This window comes from Stenella coeruleoalba (assembly GCF_951394435.1).
Source record: "Stenella coeruleoalba genome assembly, chromosome: 12".
In the NCBI taxonomy this organism is placed as follows: Eukaryota; Metazoa; Chordata; class Mammalia; order Artiodactyla; family Delphinidae; genus Stenella; species Stenella coeruleoalba.
Window position 1 is genome coordinate 38702558 of NC_137158.1, and position 21074 is coordinate 38723631.

Consider the following 21074-nt stretch of genomic DNA (forward strand, 5'->3'; position numbering starts at 1 on the left):
TTAAATATGTTACTCCATCCCTGCTGCCTCCACTAGCATTAAAGCACTGCTGTCAAAAAGTCTGCTGATAATTGAATTTTACTTACATGTCACATGCTCTTTTTTTAAAAAAATAACATTTTTTTCTTAAAAAAAAACAACTGGTGTATAAAGCAGAAACTAACACACTATTGTAAAGCAATTATACTATTTTTTAAAAAAAACAAAAAGAATCGGTCCCAAAAGGGAAATGTGAAGGCAGTACTATGGAGAAACTTCCTCTACTTAACCACTTGACTCAATTCTAGATCGTAAAGACCAAGTTTGACTTTAATTATCTTTCTTTCCAAGTCCCTTTCATTATATCCTCTGTCAGCCTTGGTTTTCTCATTTGTGAAATAAGAATAGTAATGCCCACCTTATAGTTTTGTCAGAGGATTAGACATTAAAATAATTAAATGCAACCAGGATATTGTATCTAGCATCTAGTGTGTACTCAATAAAACTACTTTCCTCCCCGTGTAAAACAAACAAACAACAAGCAAAAAACCTGGTGGCGCAGCAGTTAAGAATCCGCCTGCCAATGCAGGGGACACGGGTTCGAGCCCTGGTCTGTGAAGATCCCACGTGCCGCGGAGCAACTAAGCCCGTGAGCCACAACTACTGAGCCCACACACCACAACTACTGAAGCCCACGCACCCTAGAGCCCGTGCTCTGCAACAAGAGAAGCCACCGCAATGAGAAGCCCGTGCAACAAAGAGTAGCCCCAGCTCACCGCAACTAGAGAGAGCCCGCACGCAGCAATGAAGACCCAACACGGCCAAAAAAAAAAAAAGAAAAAAAAAAATGTCCCAAGGTTTTTTTTGTTTGTTTCTGCTTTTTCTTTAAGTGCCAGTAATTTTACTAGAGTTCCCCTGGATATTGCTCATTCTGGGTCCATGTTCTTAGATAAGTGCTTTGGTTATTTAATACGTAGTTTCAAATCATTTAACTTCAGGAAAGCAGGGAAGTTTCTTGAATTACTGATTTTAGTATTTGTTCTATCCCCTTGTTTAGGTTTTCTTCTTCAGAAACTCCTATTATCCATACAGCAATCTTCGTTCCTGTCTTCAATATGTGACACTTTCTCTGAATCTGTTTTTATCTCTTCCCTTCTTTTGTAATTTACAATTTTTCCTGTTTACACGTTCTATCAGGCCAGCATTATGTATTGTGTTTGTTATTGAGTTCCTTCTAGTTTAGTCTTCATTGCTAAATAATTTGTTTTACTTTTTTTTGAGTTTTCCAATTATGATTTATTTCGTTCTTTCATGCTCTCTATCGTATTTTTTTAGATATATTAATTTGTTTATTTTTAATTTATTTATTTATTTTTGGCTGCATTGGGTCTTTGTTGCTGTGCAGGCTTTCTCTAGTTGCGACGAGCGGGGGCTACTCTTCATTGCCATGCGCAGGCCGCTCATTGCGGTGGCTTCTCTTGTTGTGGAGCACAGGCACTAGGCGCACAGGCTTCAGTAGTTGTGGCGCACAGACTCAGTAGTTGTGGCTCATGGGCTCTAGAGCGCAGGCTCAGTGGTTGTGGCGCACGGATTTAGTTGCTCTGTGGCATATAGGATCTTCCTGGACCAGGGCTCGAACCTTCTTAACCACTGCAATACCAGGGAAGCCCTCTATCGTATTTTTAATTGTTTTTTTAGCTTGTTTTTGAAATTGCAGGTTTCATTTTGATGTTTTCCAATGTGTTTTGTCTGTAGATATATTATTCTACCTTGATATTTATCTATTACTCAACTGTTTAATCTTACTAAAATATGTTCATTGTGAAACATAACACACAAAGTGCATGGAATATAAATGTACAGCTTAACAAATTATTATAAAGCAAATACTATTTTAAGCATCACTCAAGATTAAGAACTAGATTAATCTAGTTCCATCCCTGCTGCCTCCACTAGCATTAAAGCACTGCTGTCAAAAAGTCTGCTGATAATTGAATTTTACTTACATGTCACATATTTTATGGCTGAATAATATTGCTTGGTATATACATACATACATACACACACACACATCTCCTTAAGCCAATCATTCAATTGCGGCTTTGATTTGCATTTCCCTAATGACTAATGATGTTGAACATCTTTCCATCGACTTACTATCCATTTTTATATCTTCTTTGAAGAAATGTCTATTCAAGTCCTTTGTTGATTTTTTAACTGGATTGTCTTTTTGTTGTTGAGTTGTGAGAGTTCTCTACATATTCCGGATACCATGCCTTTATTAGATAAGTGATTTGTAAATATCTGCTCCCATTCTGTGTGTTGTCTTTTTACTTTCTTGATAGTATCCTTTGATGCACAAAAGTTTTGAATTTAATCAAGTCCAATTCATCTAATTTTTTCTTCTTTTGCTTGTGCTTTTGCTGTCATCTCTAAGAATCTATTGCCAAATCCAATGTATGAAGATTTACTCCTATGTTTCCTTCTAAGAGTTTTATGGTTTTAGCTCTTACATTTAGGTCTTTAACCCCGTTTGAATTAGTTTTCACATATGACATGAGGTAGAGGTCCAACTTCATCCTTTTGCATGTGCATCTAGTTGCCCCAGTACCATTCACTGAAAAGACTATTCTTTCCCCTGTTTAATGGTCTTGCCACCCAGGTAAAAAATCAATTGGCCACTGGGACTTCCCTGGTGGTCCAGTGGTTAAGAATCTGTGCTTCCACTGCAGGGGGGCACGGGTTGGATCCCTGGTTGGGGAACTAAGATCCTACATGCCACATGGTGTGGCCAAAAATAAAATAAAATAAACCTTTAAAAAGTAAATCAACTGACCATAGGTTCATTTCTGGATGCTCTATTCTGTTCCACTGATCTATATATCTATCTTTATGCCAGTACCACTGTTTTGATTACTGTAGTTTTGTAAGTAAGTTTTAAATTAGAGAAGTGTGAGTCCTCCAATTTTGTTCTTTTTCAAGATGGTTTGGCAATTTGGGGTCCCTTGCAATTCCATATGCATTTTAGGTTCAGCTTTTTGCCCATTTATGCAAAAAAAAGGCAGCTGCCGTTTTGATAAGACTGCACTGAATCTGTAGATCACTTTGGGGGAGTATTGTCGTTTCTATACAGCATTTTGGCTATTGCATTTCTACATGTATTTTAGAACCAGCTTATCAATTTCTACAGAATTGTAAACTTCCATCCACTTTCACTGCCCATGGTCTTCCTCCTTAAAAGCTTTCCTACATTTGTTACATAGGCCAGCCAGAAACTCACTCATATATTAAACCACTGGAAAGGTTAACACTTCCTTCTACATTAGAAAATTTCCTTCTTAGAAGAGCAAGCTGAAATCACAATGAATGTAATTTCTCTCACCTTTCAAGGAAAAATAGTTCACAATATATAAATTTATAAATTCATGAAAATAATAATCTTCCTATTCACAAGATAAAGAAATTGTCTTACCTGTATAGCAAAAGTACCAACTCCGCCTGAAGCACCCAAGATTAAAACACTGCAATGCAAAAATACTATAACTAATGAAAATATTAAGCCAACATAACTGGATAAACAAATAAGACGTTTTCAACATGTAACTGGCTCAAAGATAATCCCCAAAGCAAACAAAATCATTCAGCTTCCCAAGATTCTACTACACAAGGATTTTTTAGGTTCACCAAGAACCTATAAGTGCTTAAAGTTAGACATACTATGAACTCTTTGCCAAGAATACAATATACCAAAAATACCAATGATTTGTATTTTTTAAAGTAGCTCAGATGCTGCTTGGTAACATCTGTCTTACAATTTTTCTGGGCTTAAATTACCACAGCTTTCTCTATAAGAGGGAGCTTTGGGATCCTTTTTAGTGTGTTACAGTATATTCAGTTGCTCTCTAAGAAAAATCACATTCCTGACCACATTCTTGCCAAAGTGGAATAAACGTCTTTTGTTCAGACATGTCCCATCACACTCACCAGCTTTCATAAATGGAAACCAATCTTATCTTCAATTTGGCTTCTCGTTAAGCAGATGAATCTGTTCTGTCAGCACAAACATGCTTGTGCTCCAGGCTTTTACCATGTTTCCTTACTGTATGTAGTCTTCCTGCCACTCTAGACCAAGGATGTGCAGCCTGGAGTTTGTGGATGAGTGCTGGTGAGAGCTGTGATGGTGTGAACCCTGTGAAATTGTGAACTGACTGAAATAACATGCAAAGTTTGGTGAGATCATGCATATGTGCATCGGGGAGAAGAAGGATCCAGACTTATCATCAATTTCCCAAAGAAGGCATGATTCAAAAGAAAATCACGAGTCAAGAATCACTGCTTTACATATTCTCACATTTTATTCTGAATTAAGCTAGAGCTCCAGTGAACTGCCTTCCCTAGACTGCATAGATTCAGGTCCTCAGAAAATTGTTTGTACTGAACTGCACTTTGGTGTTCTGTTACCAGTCTAGGCTGAGAGACATTATAAAAAGTGTCCATTTGATATTTGACACTACATTAGCTAAGGAGATACTGTTGAGAGAATTCTTCCTGAGAATTCTCTTTATGAGTGCCCACAGGAAAAAAACATTTTTCTGAAGACTAAGTTGGTGGCAGTAGCTATGCTTCTATTTATCTGTCACTGCAAATTGCGTAACTGCAGGCTGTGGGTCCCTCTTTGACTTGGCTGCTGGAAAGCGCAGGGAATTCTGTCACCTATCTCAATCAGGTACACCTGGAACGTACATTCTGTCTACAATCTTAACCCTAGTTTCATTTTATTTTTTTTTTCTCTCTTACCCAAATCACAGAAGGTTGGTTGTCACCCTTTAGATCTTAGAATTTATTCGTAATATTTGTAAGCCAGCTATTCCCTTTGTAATTACCACCAAATTACCATCAAATGTAATTAAGGCAAGTCTTTTTGAAAATGATGTTCCTTTTAGAAGTTACTTTTCGTTTCATGGAATTATAAATTGTGAAGAATAAAAGAAACTTTAAAGACCAACTCCTCCAAAACCCTTCAATTCACACATTTAATAGCTTTAATGCTTCCTAAATGGGGGCACGGTTGGGGAGGGGAGAAGCACTAAGACTGCTTCACAGATACAGCCCAAAATTAGTTCATCCATTGGATATTATACCCTCTTATTTTGGCACATTCTTATAAAATGTAACTGGTCAAACTCTCAGTTAAGTTCTTCACAATCTAATCTTTTTTGCAACTCCGACTTCCTCTACTTCTGGAACAGAACTCTCCACCTGAGCCTCCCTAGTCCCCTCACTCGGAACCCAAAGTCCCATGCACGCTGGCCCACGCCTCAGGCTCTCAAATGCCTTTCACTGCCTGCTGAGGTCTCCCTTCCCTCAAAGGCTCAAATCCCAGTTTGCCTGCGCAATACCCTAGAGATAGCCCTGAGCCTGATATCCATGTCCGCATTTGGCATTGGACACATTGTTAACTTTCATTCACATGCTTGCTGCCCAGGCCATTCTTCAAGACTCTGAGGACAGAGACCTCATATTACACCCAGCACCAGCCATGCTACCCTGGGTGTAGCAGATGCCTGATCAATGTTGCTTGACTTTAAAAATCATCTAGGGACTTCACTGGTGGCGCAGCGGTTGAGAATCCCCCTGCCAATGCAGGGGACATGGGTTCGATCCCTGGTCCGGGAAGATCCCCCATGCCACAGAGCAACTAAGCCCATGTGCCACAACTACTGAGCCTGTGCTCTAGAGCCCACAAGCCACAACTACTGAGCCCGAGTGCTGCAACTACTGAAGCCCATGTGCCTAGAGCCCGTGCTCCACAACAAAGAGAAGCCACCACAACGAGAAGCCTGTGCACCGCAACAAAGAGTAGCCCCCGCTCGCCGCAAGTGGAGAAAGCCCGCACACAGCAACAAAGACCCAACGCAGCAAAAAAAAAAAAAAAAAATTAAATAAATAAAAATAATCGAAATCAGCATTATATCCCACAATTAACAACAACTGCTACTACCCCAAATGAGGGAATCACCTGGCTATTTGAAAGACTGCATTAAAATTTCTTCCAGTAAAGAAAAACTTGAAATGAATTTCTAATTCTCACCCTGAGAATTAAGAGGATACCAAACACAATGGATGCTTAAGGATCCAATGGCCAGACACATCTCCAACTCATTATTGTCAATTCATAGCTTCCCCATAACTCTTGATTCAAAGCAGTCTCACTCCTCCATATGAAAATGCAAAAATGTGTTTCTTAGCATTCTTGGTGGAAGAGGGAGTGGTTCTGCATTAGCAGCTTCAGTTCCTGATGGTGCCACTTGACGGCGCCCGCGAGTGCAAAACAGGCAAGGAACAAGCCCAAAGAAGTACTACAGACAGGTCAGTTTGTGAAGCAGCCCTGGGGGCACACCATTCATTCTCTGGTCATGCAAACTCCATGTTTCGTGCAGGTTCAACCAGGGCCTGTACTTTTCTTTAAACAAAGAAAGTCCCCAAAACGGACAGCAGGCAAATATATTTTTCAAGCCAGCAATAAGTCAGGTGGTCCTCCATGGTTTGAAGCCCTATGGCTGAAGGAACTATTCTTGTACTCTTCAAAGCACTTTCAATACAAAGGGAAAATACTGCTATTGCTTACCCCCTGTAGCCATTCACTTCATAGTGGGAATACTTTCTACCCTGCTTGCTATAATGGTCGTGAAATATATTCAAACTTCACCGAAGTAGTAGCCTATTTGTAGAGTGAAGAAAGGTGTACTGCTGTATCTTCTACGTATTGCTTATCGGTTTATAAAGAGTAAGGGCCCAGGAAATACTCTCTTTACAGAAAGCACTATAATTCAAAATTGCCAAGAATTTTAGTCACATTCTTCTCTTACTTCCTAAGTCCACACGCACAGCTTCTTTGGCAGTCAGTGGGAACCGCACTGTGGCAGATGTAAAAATATGAGAGAGGGCTTTCCTGGTGGTGCAGTGGTTAAGAATCCACCTGCCAATGCAGGGGACGTGGGTTCAAGCCCTGGTCCGGGAAGATCCCACGTGCTGCGGAGCAACTAGTTTCCTTTCCATGACTGAGTCACTTTGTGTTTAGCATCTGGGCACCTAAGTCCTCTACAATCACATTTTTCAGTATCACAATCTTACGAGACAAGGCATCAACACCCTAATTGCCTCACGCATAAAAAATATATGAAACATACTACAAAACAGCAGGCGATCCAGAAGCAGGGAATTGCCTTTCAAATTTCTACATTCTGGCTAAGCCCCAGAAATCTCTGAACGCCAGGGCCAGATATCTAGAGACCTGGGATCTAGTCACAACTCTCTCATTAACTGAATATCTAGGCCTCAGATTCATCAGCTATGAAATGATAATCACAGAGGTGTACTCTAGGTGTTAGTGAATGAGAACTGGCATTTTCAATCTAATTTAAGCTTATATTTAGTTTCTCCACCTTTCTAACGTAGACGTATATGACCTTCACGATTCCCCCCAGACCACATACTTGTAATGGGAAAAAAAAAGTCACAAGAGTAGAGTGCCCTTCATTAAGTCCTGATGGCTCTGAAACAAGGCTGATTCAAATATGGCTAAATCTTCCATCAGTAGAAATAAGTGGTCTTTAAAAGATAAGGATGATGCTGAAAATGTATAAACTCATCTTTTAGTTTCACACACTACTTTTAAATCTGGAGGAAGAATGGGTGAAAGATAGCAAAGTGTATCATAATATGCTAAATTTATTCCCTTAAGTGAGAAACTTAATCTGAATAAGGGGAATAGAATTACAAAATAAATCAACCAAACATGACTAAGACAGCCTGGGTTTGTGTGTCCCCTTCTTCTACTCCTCCGTAATTCATGCAGACATTCCCCAATTTACAGAAGGGTTCATGTGTAAATTAGTTGTTCAGAACTTTAAACACATTTTCCCATGAAAACAAAGCTATTTATACATCTTGGCAAGATGCCCAGGGTAGCCCTTTAAAAAGGTTTAGTTAACCCATAATGGACCAAGAACCTTATACACAGTATAACGATGGTTCTGGGGGACATGTACTCAGAATTTCAACCTGGGGTACTGGGAACACATCTCCCCAAATGGGACAGGCAGTGGGAACCATTCCAAGACACTGGTTCCTTCCATCTGGTGGCAACACGAGAATGGATGAGAGAAGTAGCATGGTCAGAGGAGGTTCACCGTGGAAGTGACAGGATTCAGGAAGTACCACCTGAACATAAGGCACCTGAGCAGACTGAATATTTTAAGCTGAAGGAATTCGAGAAACAGCACGTGAGGGAAGGACCCTCTGATCTTCTCCCATGAAGCTGGTCATAAGACCCTCGTGTGAGAGGTGTACGCCCTAAACCTGGAGGAAAAGAGCACCTTATCTCCAAGATGGGACACAGTGAGGACTCGGAACGAACAGGCCTTGCTAAGTTTTCTCAGTGTGCTACACTTGGCGCGTATGTTTGTCCTATCACGTTTTTTTCACGACTCTCCACTCTTCATCAAAGCTGGCATAAAAATGCTCAGGTTTAAAAATGGAAACAGGGACTTCCTTGGCGGTCCAGTGGTTAAGACTCTGCTTCCAGTGCAGGGGGCACGGGTTCCATCCCTGGTTGGAGAAGCAGGATCCCACATGCGGCGCGGCCAAAAAATTAAAAAAAAAAAAAAGAAAGAAATAGACTTACAGACACAGAGAGCAAATAGGTGGTTGCCAGAAGGGAAGAAGACTTGGGCAAAATAGGTGAAGGGGATTAAGACATAAAAACTTACAGTGAGGGCTTCCCTGGTGGCGCAGTGGTTGAGAGTCCGCCTGCCGATGCAGGGGACACGGGTTCGTGCCCCGGTTCGGATAGATCCCACATGCCGCGGAGCGGCTGGGCCCGTGAGCCATGGCCGCTGAGCCTGCGCATCCGGAGCCTATGCTCCGCAACAGGAGAGGCCACAACAGTGAGAGGCCCGCGTACCACAAAAAAAAAAAAAAAAAAAAAAAAGCTTACAGTGATGAAATAAGTCATGGGGATGTAATGTACAGCATAAGGAATACAGTCGATAACACTGTAATAAGTTTGTATGGTGAAAGATGGTTACTGGACTTGTGGTGACCGTTTTGTAATACATTTGATTGTTGGATCGTGTGTCCTACACTTGAAACTAACATAATACTATATGCCAACTGTACTTCAATTAAGAAAAAAAGCTCAGGTTTAACCACTTCTTTGGGTCTTCATTTCCTTATAAAGGCTCCCATGTTGCATAAAACTTACAAACAAATAAATGTGTATGCTTTTCTCTTGCTAATTTATCTGCCTTTTGTTACCGGGGCCCCAGCCAAGACTTAAAAGAGCAGAGGAAAGATATTTTTCCTCCCCTACAGAGCCAGTGAAGCTTAAGCTTCAGTCCCTCCCACTTACACAAGGCCTGGAGAAGAGCCCCAGCAATGTATCTGAATGGACATGTAAGCAGATAGGGTAGGGGATCCCCAAAGAAAGAGAACAAGGCCGGGCTTTCTTGACAGAAGAGAAGCCATTTTTTGGCCTAAACCATTTTGTGATATAAGCCTGGCCACAAGGCTTGCCCTTGAACAGGTCTCAGTAATTAACGATCTTAAGGGAACAAAAGAATGCAGAAATAACTCTTATCAGGCAAGAAAGTAACAATAACAAAGATAGTATGTCAGTTGTAATGACTCCCAGTTCTGTCAATGATAAAGATTAGCCTGAAGCGCTCAACCACCAGACGAACTGGAACCTAAGGGATGATGATGTTGCCCTTTTCTGACCCTTGTGACTTCAATCAACTAAAGGCCAAGCCCCTTCATGAATATTCATGTTCTCTTAGCTTAAAATTTACCCAATTTTGCTGTTTGGAGAGAGACTGCTTTGGGAAAGAGCCCCACCGTTCTCCTTACTTGCTGCAAGTGATAATGTTACAAGTCCTTCCTTCTCCTTATCTTTGGCGTGGTTGTGTCTTTTGGCTTGACACCCACCAAGAGGCGAACCAAGTTTTAGGGTAACAGACGTATGCTTTTGTAAAACTTGCAAAAGTAAGATATGCTAATGAAGGCTAGAAGAATATGGCACGCCAAAATATGCCACTTACGCATAAGAATTATTCAGAGCTGAAGGCAACTGAGAAGAAGTAGGCGTAAGAAATCTCTGTACTCCCCCTATTTGCCTAAAAGCAGGACAGAAGTTTACAAAGGTGCTTGCTTTACTCTTTACCAAGGACAAAGGTTAATCCCTGGAGATAACTGTAGACCCTTATCAATGGAGGAGGCAGCAATTTAAATCTGCATGACTAACTTTATTCTTGCTTTTCCTGGTAAACTTTCCACAACTGGCCTTCCCTACACTCCTCTATCTTTTGTCTTGAACTAAAAGATGGCATTTTGGCCTGAATTCTAAGCTAACTCTTTGAGTTACTCATTTTGCCTGGGTATCTCGTGTATACGTGAGGTGCACATGTTAAGAAACTTCTGTTTGTTTTTCTCTTGTTTCCCTGTCTTCTGTTACAGAGGTCTCGGCAGAGAACTCAGAAGGGTAGACGGAAAATTATCTTTCCTCCCTACTAACCACAATCAGTAAAACTGCTGCCTCTTTCCACTCCTACTTTCCTCTCCACTATACTTCCTCTCTTGTCAGGTGACACTAGATTTGATTTGGAAATACAGCTGCTTTGGGCTTAGTGGGAAATACTGATGTGGTTCATAGTAATTTCTGAGTACAGTTAAGTTATTACAGGCTGTCCTGGTTTAAGAATGCCTTCCAGGAATATTCCTATTTCCCACTAAGTCAACACAACAAGGTATCATAACATTTTATTACGATAAGACTGAATATCATGGTACCTAGCATTGGATTATATGAGCAGTGAAAGAGAAGTGAAGCCTGAAATGTACAGAACCAGAAGCTGGTCTATAGAAAATTCTTCCAATTAAAAGACATGTAAAAACGTACAACACATCACTGATAAAGGTAATTTGTGATTCAGGACCCACAAAATGGAGGCCGCCCCAGTGGCCCAGCCCATGTCCCAGCCTGCCTCACTGCCAAGGAAACCTAGCACTAATCACCATCCTTCAACTCAGCTTTAGCTCACCTCACCCTAGAAACCAGCACCTGCTAGCCTTATAGGGAAATCTGACCTCCTAGCCAATCACGCCTTGTGTCTGTGTTGCCACTTCTAACGCTGCATAAAACACAGTCTTGCCCAAAATGCCTTGGGAAGAGAGCTCTGCCACTTGTGGACGGTTTTTCATTGAATAAAGGAGATTAAACTGGTTATTAAATTGTATTATTTGATACCACTATAGGGAAGATATCAATAACAAGCTAGTAAATGAAAGTTGTCAATTAAAATGCAAAAGTATTTTGGGCTTATTCACTGCACAAGGAAACATGAGATGCCCTGGAATCTTGCAGCTCATAAAGAAACTTGGAAGACATTTTTCCAAATCTGACAAGAATCCTAAGTTTTACATGACACGGACAATAACGAGTTGCACAGAAGGGGAGGGAGCAGGGTTTGGGAACAATACCATATTTTGGCTTATGGAAAATCACAGTTAACTGACAGTAGGAATATAGAGAAAGCGTCAGGGTGGTCATCGGTAAGTCTTGTTTTGTACAAGTTGAGTTTCAGCTGCTTGGGACACCTAACTGGATGGAACTGAGTAGAGAGGATGGGGTCAGAAATAGGATCTGCAAGTTACCAAAATATAAAAAGAGGGCTTCCCTGGTGGCCTGGTGGTTGAGAGTCCGCCTGCTGATGCAGGGAACACGGGTTTGTGCCCCGGTCTGGGAAGATCCCACATGCCGCGGAGTGGCTGGGCCTGTGAGCCATGGCCCCTGAGCCTGCGTGTCCGGAGCCTGTGCTCCGCAAGGGAAGAGGCCACAACAGTGAGAGGCCCGCATACCGCAAAAAAAAAAAAAAAAAATTATATATGTGTGTGTGTATGTATATATATATATATATATATATATATATAAAGAAACTGGGAGCAGATGAGATAACCCTGGGAGACAGGAAAGATGGAGGGAGACAACGGGAAAGCAGGTACAGTGCAAGGGCTGGGGGAGGAAAGGGAACCTTTAAAAATGATAAGAATTGGTTCAAAAGGCAAGAAGAAAACTAAAGGAGTTTAGTGTCCCTGAAACCATGGAAAAAGTGAGCATAACAAAAGTGGGCAACAGTGCCAGAGACTTCAGAGGTCAAATTGTAAGAACTGAAAAGTATCGTTGGGTTGGCAACTCGGTCAGCTATGACCCCGGTGAGAACACCTGCACCTGACTGGCAAAGCCGGAAGTGAGGTTACGGTGCACTGAAGAGTGAACGACTCCTAAACGTCACAAGATAGTTTTCTAGGTGACAGGAGCAACTATCTGTAAAACACAAATGGCCAGGAAAGAGTTTGCTACTAATTCCTTTAACAGATCCCTCCCGGAGCTCCCTGGAAAACAGGCCTGGGGTGGAGACGATTCATCGGCAGCACACCAGCCAGGCCAGAGCCAGCACCCTTCCTCACAACCCCAGGATTTCTCCAAGCAAGTAGACCACAGGGGTTTCTTTCTCTTTCCCCTTTCCCCTCTCCCCGTACAATCTAGTCAAAGTGCAAATGAAAACCCAAAGTCCCCAGGGGTGGTGGGAGTGGAGAGGGCAGAGGAACAGGTGGGTCGGGTGGGGGAAGGACAGGCAGGCAAAGGCAGCTGAAAGAAGGAAGCTGTTGTAATTACCGGTGTAAGCATATGGGGTGGGGGGCGATACAATGTTTTATGTTTGAGCCTGTCTAATTCTATAAACAGAATTAATCAGACACCTAATTTACAATTACATGACTAAGTGTTACTGTCGTAAAGCCTAATCTCAAAAAAGAAAAAGGGAAAAGCATTCCTAAATCCACTTCATTGAGTTTCAAGTATACACAATTTAAAAGTGAAATTTATTTTGCGGGGGAGGAATGGTTCAATTTCTAACACTTTCTAATACCTCTGTCAAACAGTGAAGTACAACCTCGCAGCAAGAGATGAATTTCAGGCAGAGCATGACACTACCAATAAATATAACCATCAAATAGAACCCCTTTCCAAAAATATCTGGTGTAACCACTTTTTTAAAAAGTTCTATTCATCTTGAGAACCCTAAGTTATCTATGTGTTCCTACGGAATAAATCACGAAGAAACTATGGATGGGCTGATAACAGGGAAATCATTTCATCTGACTTTTCTAGTGATACCAAAGCACGGGCAAAAAAGACACATGACGTCAATATTAAATTATCCCCTTGGTTAACTGATGCTCAGTTGTTACAGAAATATAATTATAGAACAAAGAAGGAAAAGCAAAACACCATCGAGGCCTCAGAAAGCTTTGTCTTAATTTCAAAAAGCTGTTTGTTACAAAGAAATCCTGTAAAATCTTTCAAGGTGGGTGTTTTTGTCATTGTTAGTTTTAGGGTTTTTTAATTAACTGGCTAGAAAAACACTGTTGGTCCTTGATGACAAACACTGATTTGCTTTGTGCAGACTAAAGACTACCTTAATGCCGAGAGCTAACAGTAAAAGAATAATTATTGCTTAGAGAAGCCAAAATATGTTCCACCAATCACAAAGGATAGTCAAACTGAAAAAAGCCACTTTGGACACCGGAACCTCTGCATTTAAGTTAGTAAAGTCCCCCTATAATAGTAATTTCTTCATGTAAAATTATTTTTACAGTATTTTAAGGTGCTCACATCTCTCATGTGATTCTCACAAATAAGGAGTTGGAGGGACTTCCCTGGTGGTACCGTGGTTAGGAATCCGCCTGCCAATGCAGGGGACACAGGTTCGAGCCCTGGTCCGGGAAGATCCCACATGCCACAGAGCATCTAAGCCCATGTGCCACAACTACAGAGCCTGCGCTCTAAAGCCCGCGAGCCACAACTACTGAGCCCACGCGCCTAGAGCCTGTGCTCCACAAGAGAAGCCACCGCAACAAGAAGCCCGTGCACCACAACGAAGAGTAGCCCCTGCTCGCTGCAACGAGAGAAAGCCTGCGCGCAGCAACGAAGACCCAACGCAGCCCCCAAAAATTAATTATTAAAATTTCTAAAAAAAAATAAAAATAAGGAGTTGGAGAGGAAGGCCATTATTACTACCCATGTGTAATAATTTCAGTAAACAAATTTCCTAGAGCAGCAAGGGAACTCGGAACAAAGGCATCCTGAGTCACCACACATGTGGGAATGTGACACAAGTCCATGGTATGAGCCAGTGAGGCTCTTTCAGTGGATTTCATTCCAGTGTGGTTAACATGTGGCTAAATCAATGAACTGATGCAACTCAATATAATATATAAATCACTTCTATAAGTATAAAACTTTCCACTTCTCAAAGCTCGCCTAACAACCTACATTGTCCTACACTCAGTAACTTGGTGGAAACAGCAAAGAGACCATAAAAAGCATGCATGTGGTCAACTGATTAGTTAGTAGCGGTGTAGAGAGAGGAACCCAGGTCTCTACTTCCCCAGCTCCCAGCCATTACTGCTTAAACAGAAGATAACATAGTACCTACAAAGCCAACGATAAACTGGGAAGACAAGAGATAGTTAGATCAGTTTCTAACTCATTTTCTACAGAATACTAAAAAATGTATGCCTGGAGGGCCTGAACCAGCAAAAGGAATGAGAGCTCTTTATCTGGAGTGGTCATGGGGGCACAGAAAGCTGAATGCTTTTAAGGAAAAGCAAAACAAAGCATCAATGTCACTGCAGAGCCTACAATAATAATAAACGTCTAAAAATCCTGAACATGATTTTTGCAAGGTTATTATTAACTAAGACAAACCATTAGAAAAATCTACATGATCAAACTGATTTAATTTAAACAAAGTGTTGGACCAAAATGGCAACTTCAAGAATGATAAGGCCCAAAAGCTTAAAAATTAAACAGCGCTGACCTTTAGAATATTTACCTTGAATTCTATGATGAAGGGTAGCACCTCATTAGATGAATAGCCTTTATACTGCTTTCAGAAATACAGCTATTAAGCGTTCACTAAATTCAATGTCTATAATCCAACCCATTAAAGGTAAAGTGCAATGTTTCATAACAACAGGAGTATAGATCGACACAGACTTGTTATTTTTCCGGCACAGTCTTTAGCAATCAGAAAACAAAATTTGACCTACAGCTCTCTCCTTCATCACAATCACTGAATGGTTCTGAGGACCTAGTTTTCTCACCAAATAATAAAATCATCCGTTTTCTCTATGATGCCAACTTTCTGAAACACAAAGAACACAGTAGTCGCATTGCTAAGAACAGTAGCCACCATGTACTGAGTGCCTTCTGTGTGCCGCAGCCTGTGCCACCGATTTTATGTGTTATCTCTTCTCACCCCTAAAACAAAACTCACAAAAGAGAAGTGTCCAAGTGGGCCACCCGGCTAGAAAGCAGCAGAATCTGAATCTGAACTCAAGAACATCTAACACTCACTGTGTTTTTGCAAACTCAGCAAGCACACCTGCAAGTCCTGGAAGCACCAGAACTGCCTAAAGGAGCCTGAGAGAGCACAGAGCCTAAGAGAACTCAACAATATTCAAACCCTTTATATCTGTTTTTCATAGAAACCTTCAAGTGTGAGAGCAACTCCGTCATTCTTTAAAATCTGTAAGGAAGTCATTCTTAACCTTTTTAGGAATCTGATGAAAGCTACGGATCTTCTTCCCAGAGACTGACATACAAAAATTGTGCATCATTTTAGAAGGTTCAGACTCCTAACATCCATCTACATATTTTTAAAATTCTCAATTGATTGAGCTAAGAATCAACAGAATGAGATTAAAAAAGTACGAACTGGCACAAGAGTTCTTTGGAAATTGTTTTAACTGTTAGCACAACTCTGCTCATGTAAGTGAGCCTAGTTTTCATGCTTCTGACAAATCTACTGCAAAGACGTCACCAAATGAAAGAAGGGAGTTTTAGATGCCACTGCTGATGCTCACCGTTTTCCTGCGCAATTCTTATCATTCAGGCCACCAATCTTGTTTATGGCAGACCAGGCTGTGAGGGCCACGTATGGTAGAGAGGCAGCTTGAGCATGAGTGAGTGACTTGGGCTTGTGAGAGACCTAGATTTGAAGATAACAGTCAAAAATAAGCAATGACTTGCAAACCTATGAACACAATTAAGTACATCTATCTTCACAGGAATCCGCTGTTTTCAGAGATGTAACATTCGGCCAGTTTCAGTGGTTATTGCAAACCCTGCTCCAAGATTATCCCTAAGGAATTTCTCCAAATGACTCAACCTGCCTCGCAGAGGTTCAGAAAGGTTTTATAGGTTACATTATCAGATACTGCTGCATAATGCTTCATAAAAAGACCACATTCAACAATACCATTAGTCCTAACTATACCCAGAAATAAACCCAAATAAACCTTGAACCCTCATAAATACAATCTAATTTGTTTTTGTGATCAGCTGTTTCCTTCACCCCCATTTACTGGAAGGTAATCTTTCCGACTTTTTCTAATCTTATCTTTTTTCTAATCCTTTCTCCCTTCCTGCCCTCCCTTCTGTAGGCAATTTCCTTAATATTAACCCCCTTCTTTCTAATTAAATCGTTAGGCCTCCTGACTGGATTTGATTAGACTCCTGTTTTGAAAGTTATCTGAAACAGCTTGGTACTTCCATGCTTCTGTTTATGATGCATCGGTATGCGCCACTTGGTATATTTGGTTTCAACTATTTATACTGGATAAAACCAAGAAACACAGCAGGGTTTCTAGATCTTGCTCCAAATCCCTGTTCCACAAGACAAAGATAAAAACGCTTTGGCAGGCAGTGTTATTTAAACGACATCCAATACTTTTTTAGATCTTTTAAAAATTCCTATTCTCTATCTCGGTTCTTTCAAAACTACCCATAAAACTTGAACCTGATCTCAAAAAAAAAAAAAAAACTCCAATTATTTCAGAGATATTTGTCAGTCTTTGTTTCTACTTTCCAGTGGCATTTCAGCACAGAACTGGTGAGTTACCTCATTCCCACTGACTACAACAAACTCTGAGAGAGTGCCTTGCTTCCAGGGAGGAACTGCAGCCCAGACCTGAAACACACACAACTTCGTTAGAAACAGATCTTTTTAAGCCAAAGTTAAGCATGAGAGTGTTCCCCAATACATATGCCACCCTGTGATAAAAACCACAAGTCAGCAATCCAGCAAATAATAGAGTTATTTTCACATGATATCAATGTATTATTTAGTATGATTCTAGATTTACCAAGTCAAACCAGTTTGGAGGTAGATAACCAGTAAATCCTGCTGTATTTACTGGCTACTTAGAGTACCAGTAAGAACACAGTCTCTGGGGCCTGAATCCTGGCTCTACCACTTATTAGCTGTGGGACCTCTTTATAGCATGACTTTCCTCACCTGTAAACTGGGCCTAACTGTACTTACTTCATAGGGATTAAATGAGTTATTTTATGAAAAACAACTAGAACAGTGCTAGCTATTATTATAAGCTGACCTTAATTTCTTGGTATAAAAGTTCAAAGTGACAAGGGACAGGTGATTATATCAACCTTCAGCTATTTTAAAACCATCTAACCCATAAGGTAGAAATTGCCATTTAAAGACTTAAAAAGTCCCAATCATATATATCTTAAAGTCTTGCAATTCTTAAGCACTAGATTTAGAAAAGTTCAAGCACAGCAAGCTATTGTGACAGAACTAGAAACAACAGAAAGAAGAACTGAACCAAGAAAATGAGGGCTCCAGCCAAAGCTCACTATATTTGTTGAAAAGAAGAAAAAAGGTCAATGATATGGAATATATTTCCAAAAGCAGCAGAATGAAATCTGCAAATTTTGAGAAGGAATAGTGGAATGTGATAACTCACCTCATCGCCAGGCTTGAAGTACCTCACATCAAGTCCACACTCCATCACCACACCAGACACATCCCGGCCCAGAGTCAGGGGAAATTCTTCTCCTTTGATTTTAATATGTAAAGGATCACGTTTCATATTTAAAGCTGTAGCTCCATAGCCACCTATGAAATACAAGTTATTTGTTTCTTCCAAAAGAATGGGATGATTTCAAAACTACTGCAGGGTTACAGGCCAGGTACAATTCTAGATCTTCAAGATGCAGATTATAAAGTAATCAACCTTATACATTTTTTACCATCACACAAGAAAGCATAAAAACAATGAATGTTGTTCCTTTCAAAAAAAATTATTTGGACAGTCATAATCACTGTTTTTAATTTTTATTTTATACTGGAGTATAGTTGATTCACAATCACTGTTTTTGAAATTCCAATTTTGAAACTGTCTTCAGAATTTTAAGTATTTCCTTTTATAGGTTTTACTTTGTTCTTTGAAGATGGTTTCTTTGTTAATTTATTCATTCATGGACTTTTTAAATAACAAAGTCATCTGAAGCCAAGTCTGGTGAAGAAGATAATGTTAAAGTTGTCTGGTTAATAAACAAATAAATAAGGCATGGATATAGTAGTTGACACTGACACTGGTCTATGAGTAATTGTCCCTGCCTCACAAAAAATGTTTCTAGAACATCTCTGGGTTAAGTGCAAGGTTCCCAAATGGAAAAGAACCACTTGGCTGCATCAGTTCTGATATGTTAAATCAGGTTGACTGCTTTATTATACATCATTTTATTTTTAAGAACATTTACATAAACATCAGCTAAACAGAGCTGAAAACATTCCTCTGATCAGTATTTTTTTGGTTCAAATAAATTGGCTATAATAATCCAAAGTAGTTTATTACACAGCTTCAACATCTAAAATGGCTTTTCTAAGACACAAAAGTACTATTGTCATCTCTTCTGCTCGACATCCTTCTAAGAACATTTCTGCTATGTAAGGCTCTCCAAGATAAGCACCCTGCTTACCTTTCTAGTGTCATGTACCACAATTTATGCTCCAGAATCACTAAACCACTCAGTAAGTCTCCCCTTTTCTCCCACTCATCCTCATTAAATCCTAAGGATGGGGAGAAACCAGCAAAGGAGCCTGAGAAGGCTTGGCCACTGAAAAGGTGTTCAGAAAGCCAAGAGAAGAGGGTCATTTAAAGAAGTCAAATGCTGCTGATGGGGAAGACAGTTTTTCAAATAAGGTCAAAAGCTGCCAATAGGCTTTTAAAAAACAAAACCCCCCAAACAAACAAACAAAACAAAATACTAGATCCAACAACACAGCAGTCTTTCGTGACCTTCCTAGGAGCGGTTGCTGTGGCATGGGGTGACAGAGAGAATGGGAGTGAGGAATTGGAGACCATGAGAACATTCAACTCTTTCAAATAGTTTTGCTTACAGAGGAGAGCAGAGAAATGGGGCAGTGGCTGGAGGGGGACTAGTGCGATAGAGGAAGGATGTTTAAGGTTGTTTTTTTTTTCCTCTTTAAGAATGGAGAAATTAACAGCAAGTTTGTATGCCAATGGGAATGATCCAGGGGAAAGGAAAAGACTGAAGATGCAGGAGAAAACTGCTGAAACAATGCTCCTGTGTGGGTGAGAGGGCATGGGGTCTAGAACCCAGGTGGAGAGCTGGGCTTAGATGAGAGCAATGACAGTTAATCCATGCAGCAGGAGGTAGAGGATACAGGGAGAGAGGCTGACAGGAGGGTAGCTTGCAGAAGTTGTTTTTAATAAAAATCAAGACACATGGAAGAAAGTGTTTGAAAGTTGGGAAAGTCCCAGAAAATCTAAGCTGATGGCCACCACGCCAATATTACATACTTGCCAGCTGGCTGGTTACGAGTGCATTCTATCAGGGGAAAGAAAAACTTCACATGTAATACTCACAAAAGTCACATTTTACTTTCCTGTCTTACATTCCTTTTCCACTCTCAAACACAATTAAACAATTATTCACTGAAATTCCTATGTGGTTTGATCAACAGAAGCGGGCATTTAGCTATGTCAAATTTTAGCTGCTGTTTCAGAGCTGCAAAAAAAAAAAATCTTCAGTCCTCTCTAAGCTACACAGCCTGCAGGGCAAGGTTGTTTTCTTGGTCACCTCGATATCACCTGCGTTAACTCTGGCTCATTGGTACCAGCTAAACTAGCCCCAAATCCAGAAACAGCTGGTAGTTAGGAACTGAGAACCTGCTTGGTGACACAATGAATGGGAATCCTTAGGAGCTCTGTCCCATTCTTAGAGGTGACCAGTTTGGTTCAGAGTTGGAGTGGTTTGGAAAATCCTAAATCTGCCCTCCGTTTTAAAAGCTTTAATTCCATCTAAAGAAACCAAACTTTGCTGGTATGATGCTGTCGGCTGTATTTTTTTTCTATTTTAAGATTATTCATTAGCCATTTATATGATTTATGATTTTATGTCCAACAATAGTGGACATCTCCAGAAAAACAGCTGGCTTTCATCTTTCAAAACAGACACGTCCTTGCTTTCTCATCAAGGGAAATAACTGCTCCCTACACTTTACGATCTTATAATCATTATTTTATTTCCCCATATTTCAGGTATCTTCCGCAACGATAATCACACATTCTCCAAAAAGAATTCATGAGCAGGAAATAAAGAGGATAACTTGCAAATAATATTACCCACTCAAGTCATAAAAAAACTAAGATGTCTCAAGAATACTATATAAAAGTAAAATGTGTTATAATATTACATTAAATAGCAGCCTAGAAAGTCCAGATGCAGCCATTCTACTGAAGTTAAAATGTACACAATACAAACTGTGCATGTGCATTCAAAGAAATGAAAAGTTAACAGACCTAAATGAAGATGAAAACCACTTATTTTAGTTTGTAATCTTAAATTAGAATGAAAATATAAAATGACATTAAAAATAATGACTGGGCTTCCCTGATGGCGCAGTGGTTGAGAGTCCGCCTGCCGATGCAGGGGACGCGGGTTCGTGCCCCAGTCTGGGAGGATCCCACATGCCGCGGAGCGGCTGGGCCCGTGAGCCATGGCCGCTGAGCCTGCGCCCGTGAGCCATGGCCGCTGAGCCTGCGCGTCCAAAGCCTGTGCTCCACAACAGGAGAGGCCACAACAGTGAGAGGCCCATGTACCGCAAAAAAAAAAGGAAAAAAAGACTGAATGACAACTACAC

The 21074-nt window shown here is 40.5% G+C and overlaps 1 protein-coding gene across 3 annotated transcripts in view; it reads right to left on the reverse strand.

Moving 5' to 3' along the window:
* Positions 1-21074, reverse strand: part of RTN4IP1 (reticulon 4 interacting protein 1) — a 103062-nt gene that overhangs the window by 20212 nt on the left and 61776 nt on the right. For 2 of the 3 annotated variants that reach the window (XM_079939492.1, XM_079939490.1), the window contains exons 2-5: positions 17869-18020; positions 17004-17072; positions 15967-16091; positions 3452-3500 (exon numbers count right to left, since the gene is read on the reverse strand). In XM_079939492.1, coding sequence (XP_079795618.1) covers positions 3452-3500; positions 15967-16091; positions 17004-17072; positions 17869-17994 — 369 coding nt within the window. In that variant the 5' untranslated portion in view covers positions 17995-18020. The remainder of the gene's footprint in view (positions 1-3451; positions 3501-15966; positions 16092-17003; positions 17073-17868; positions 18021-21074) is intronic. The other variant, XM_079939491.1, reaches the window with a different exon arrangement.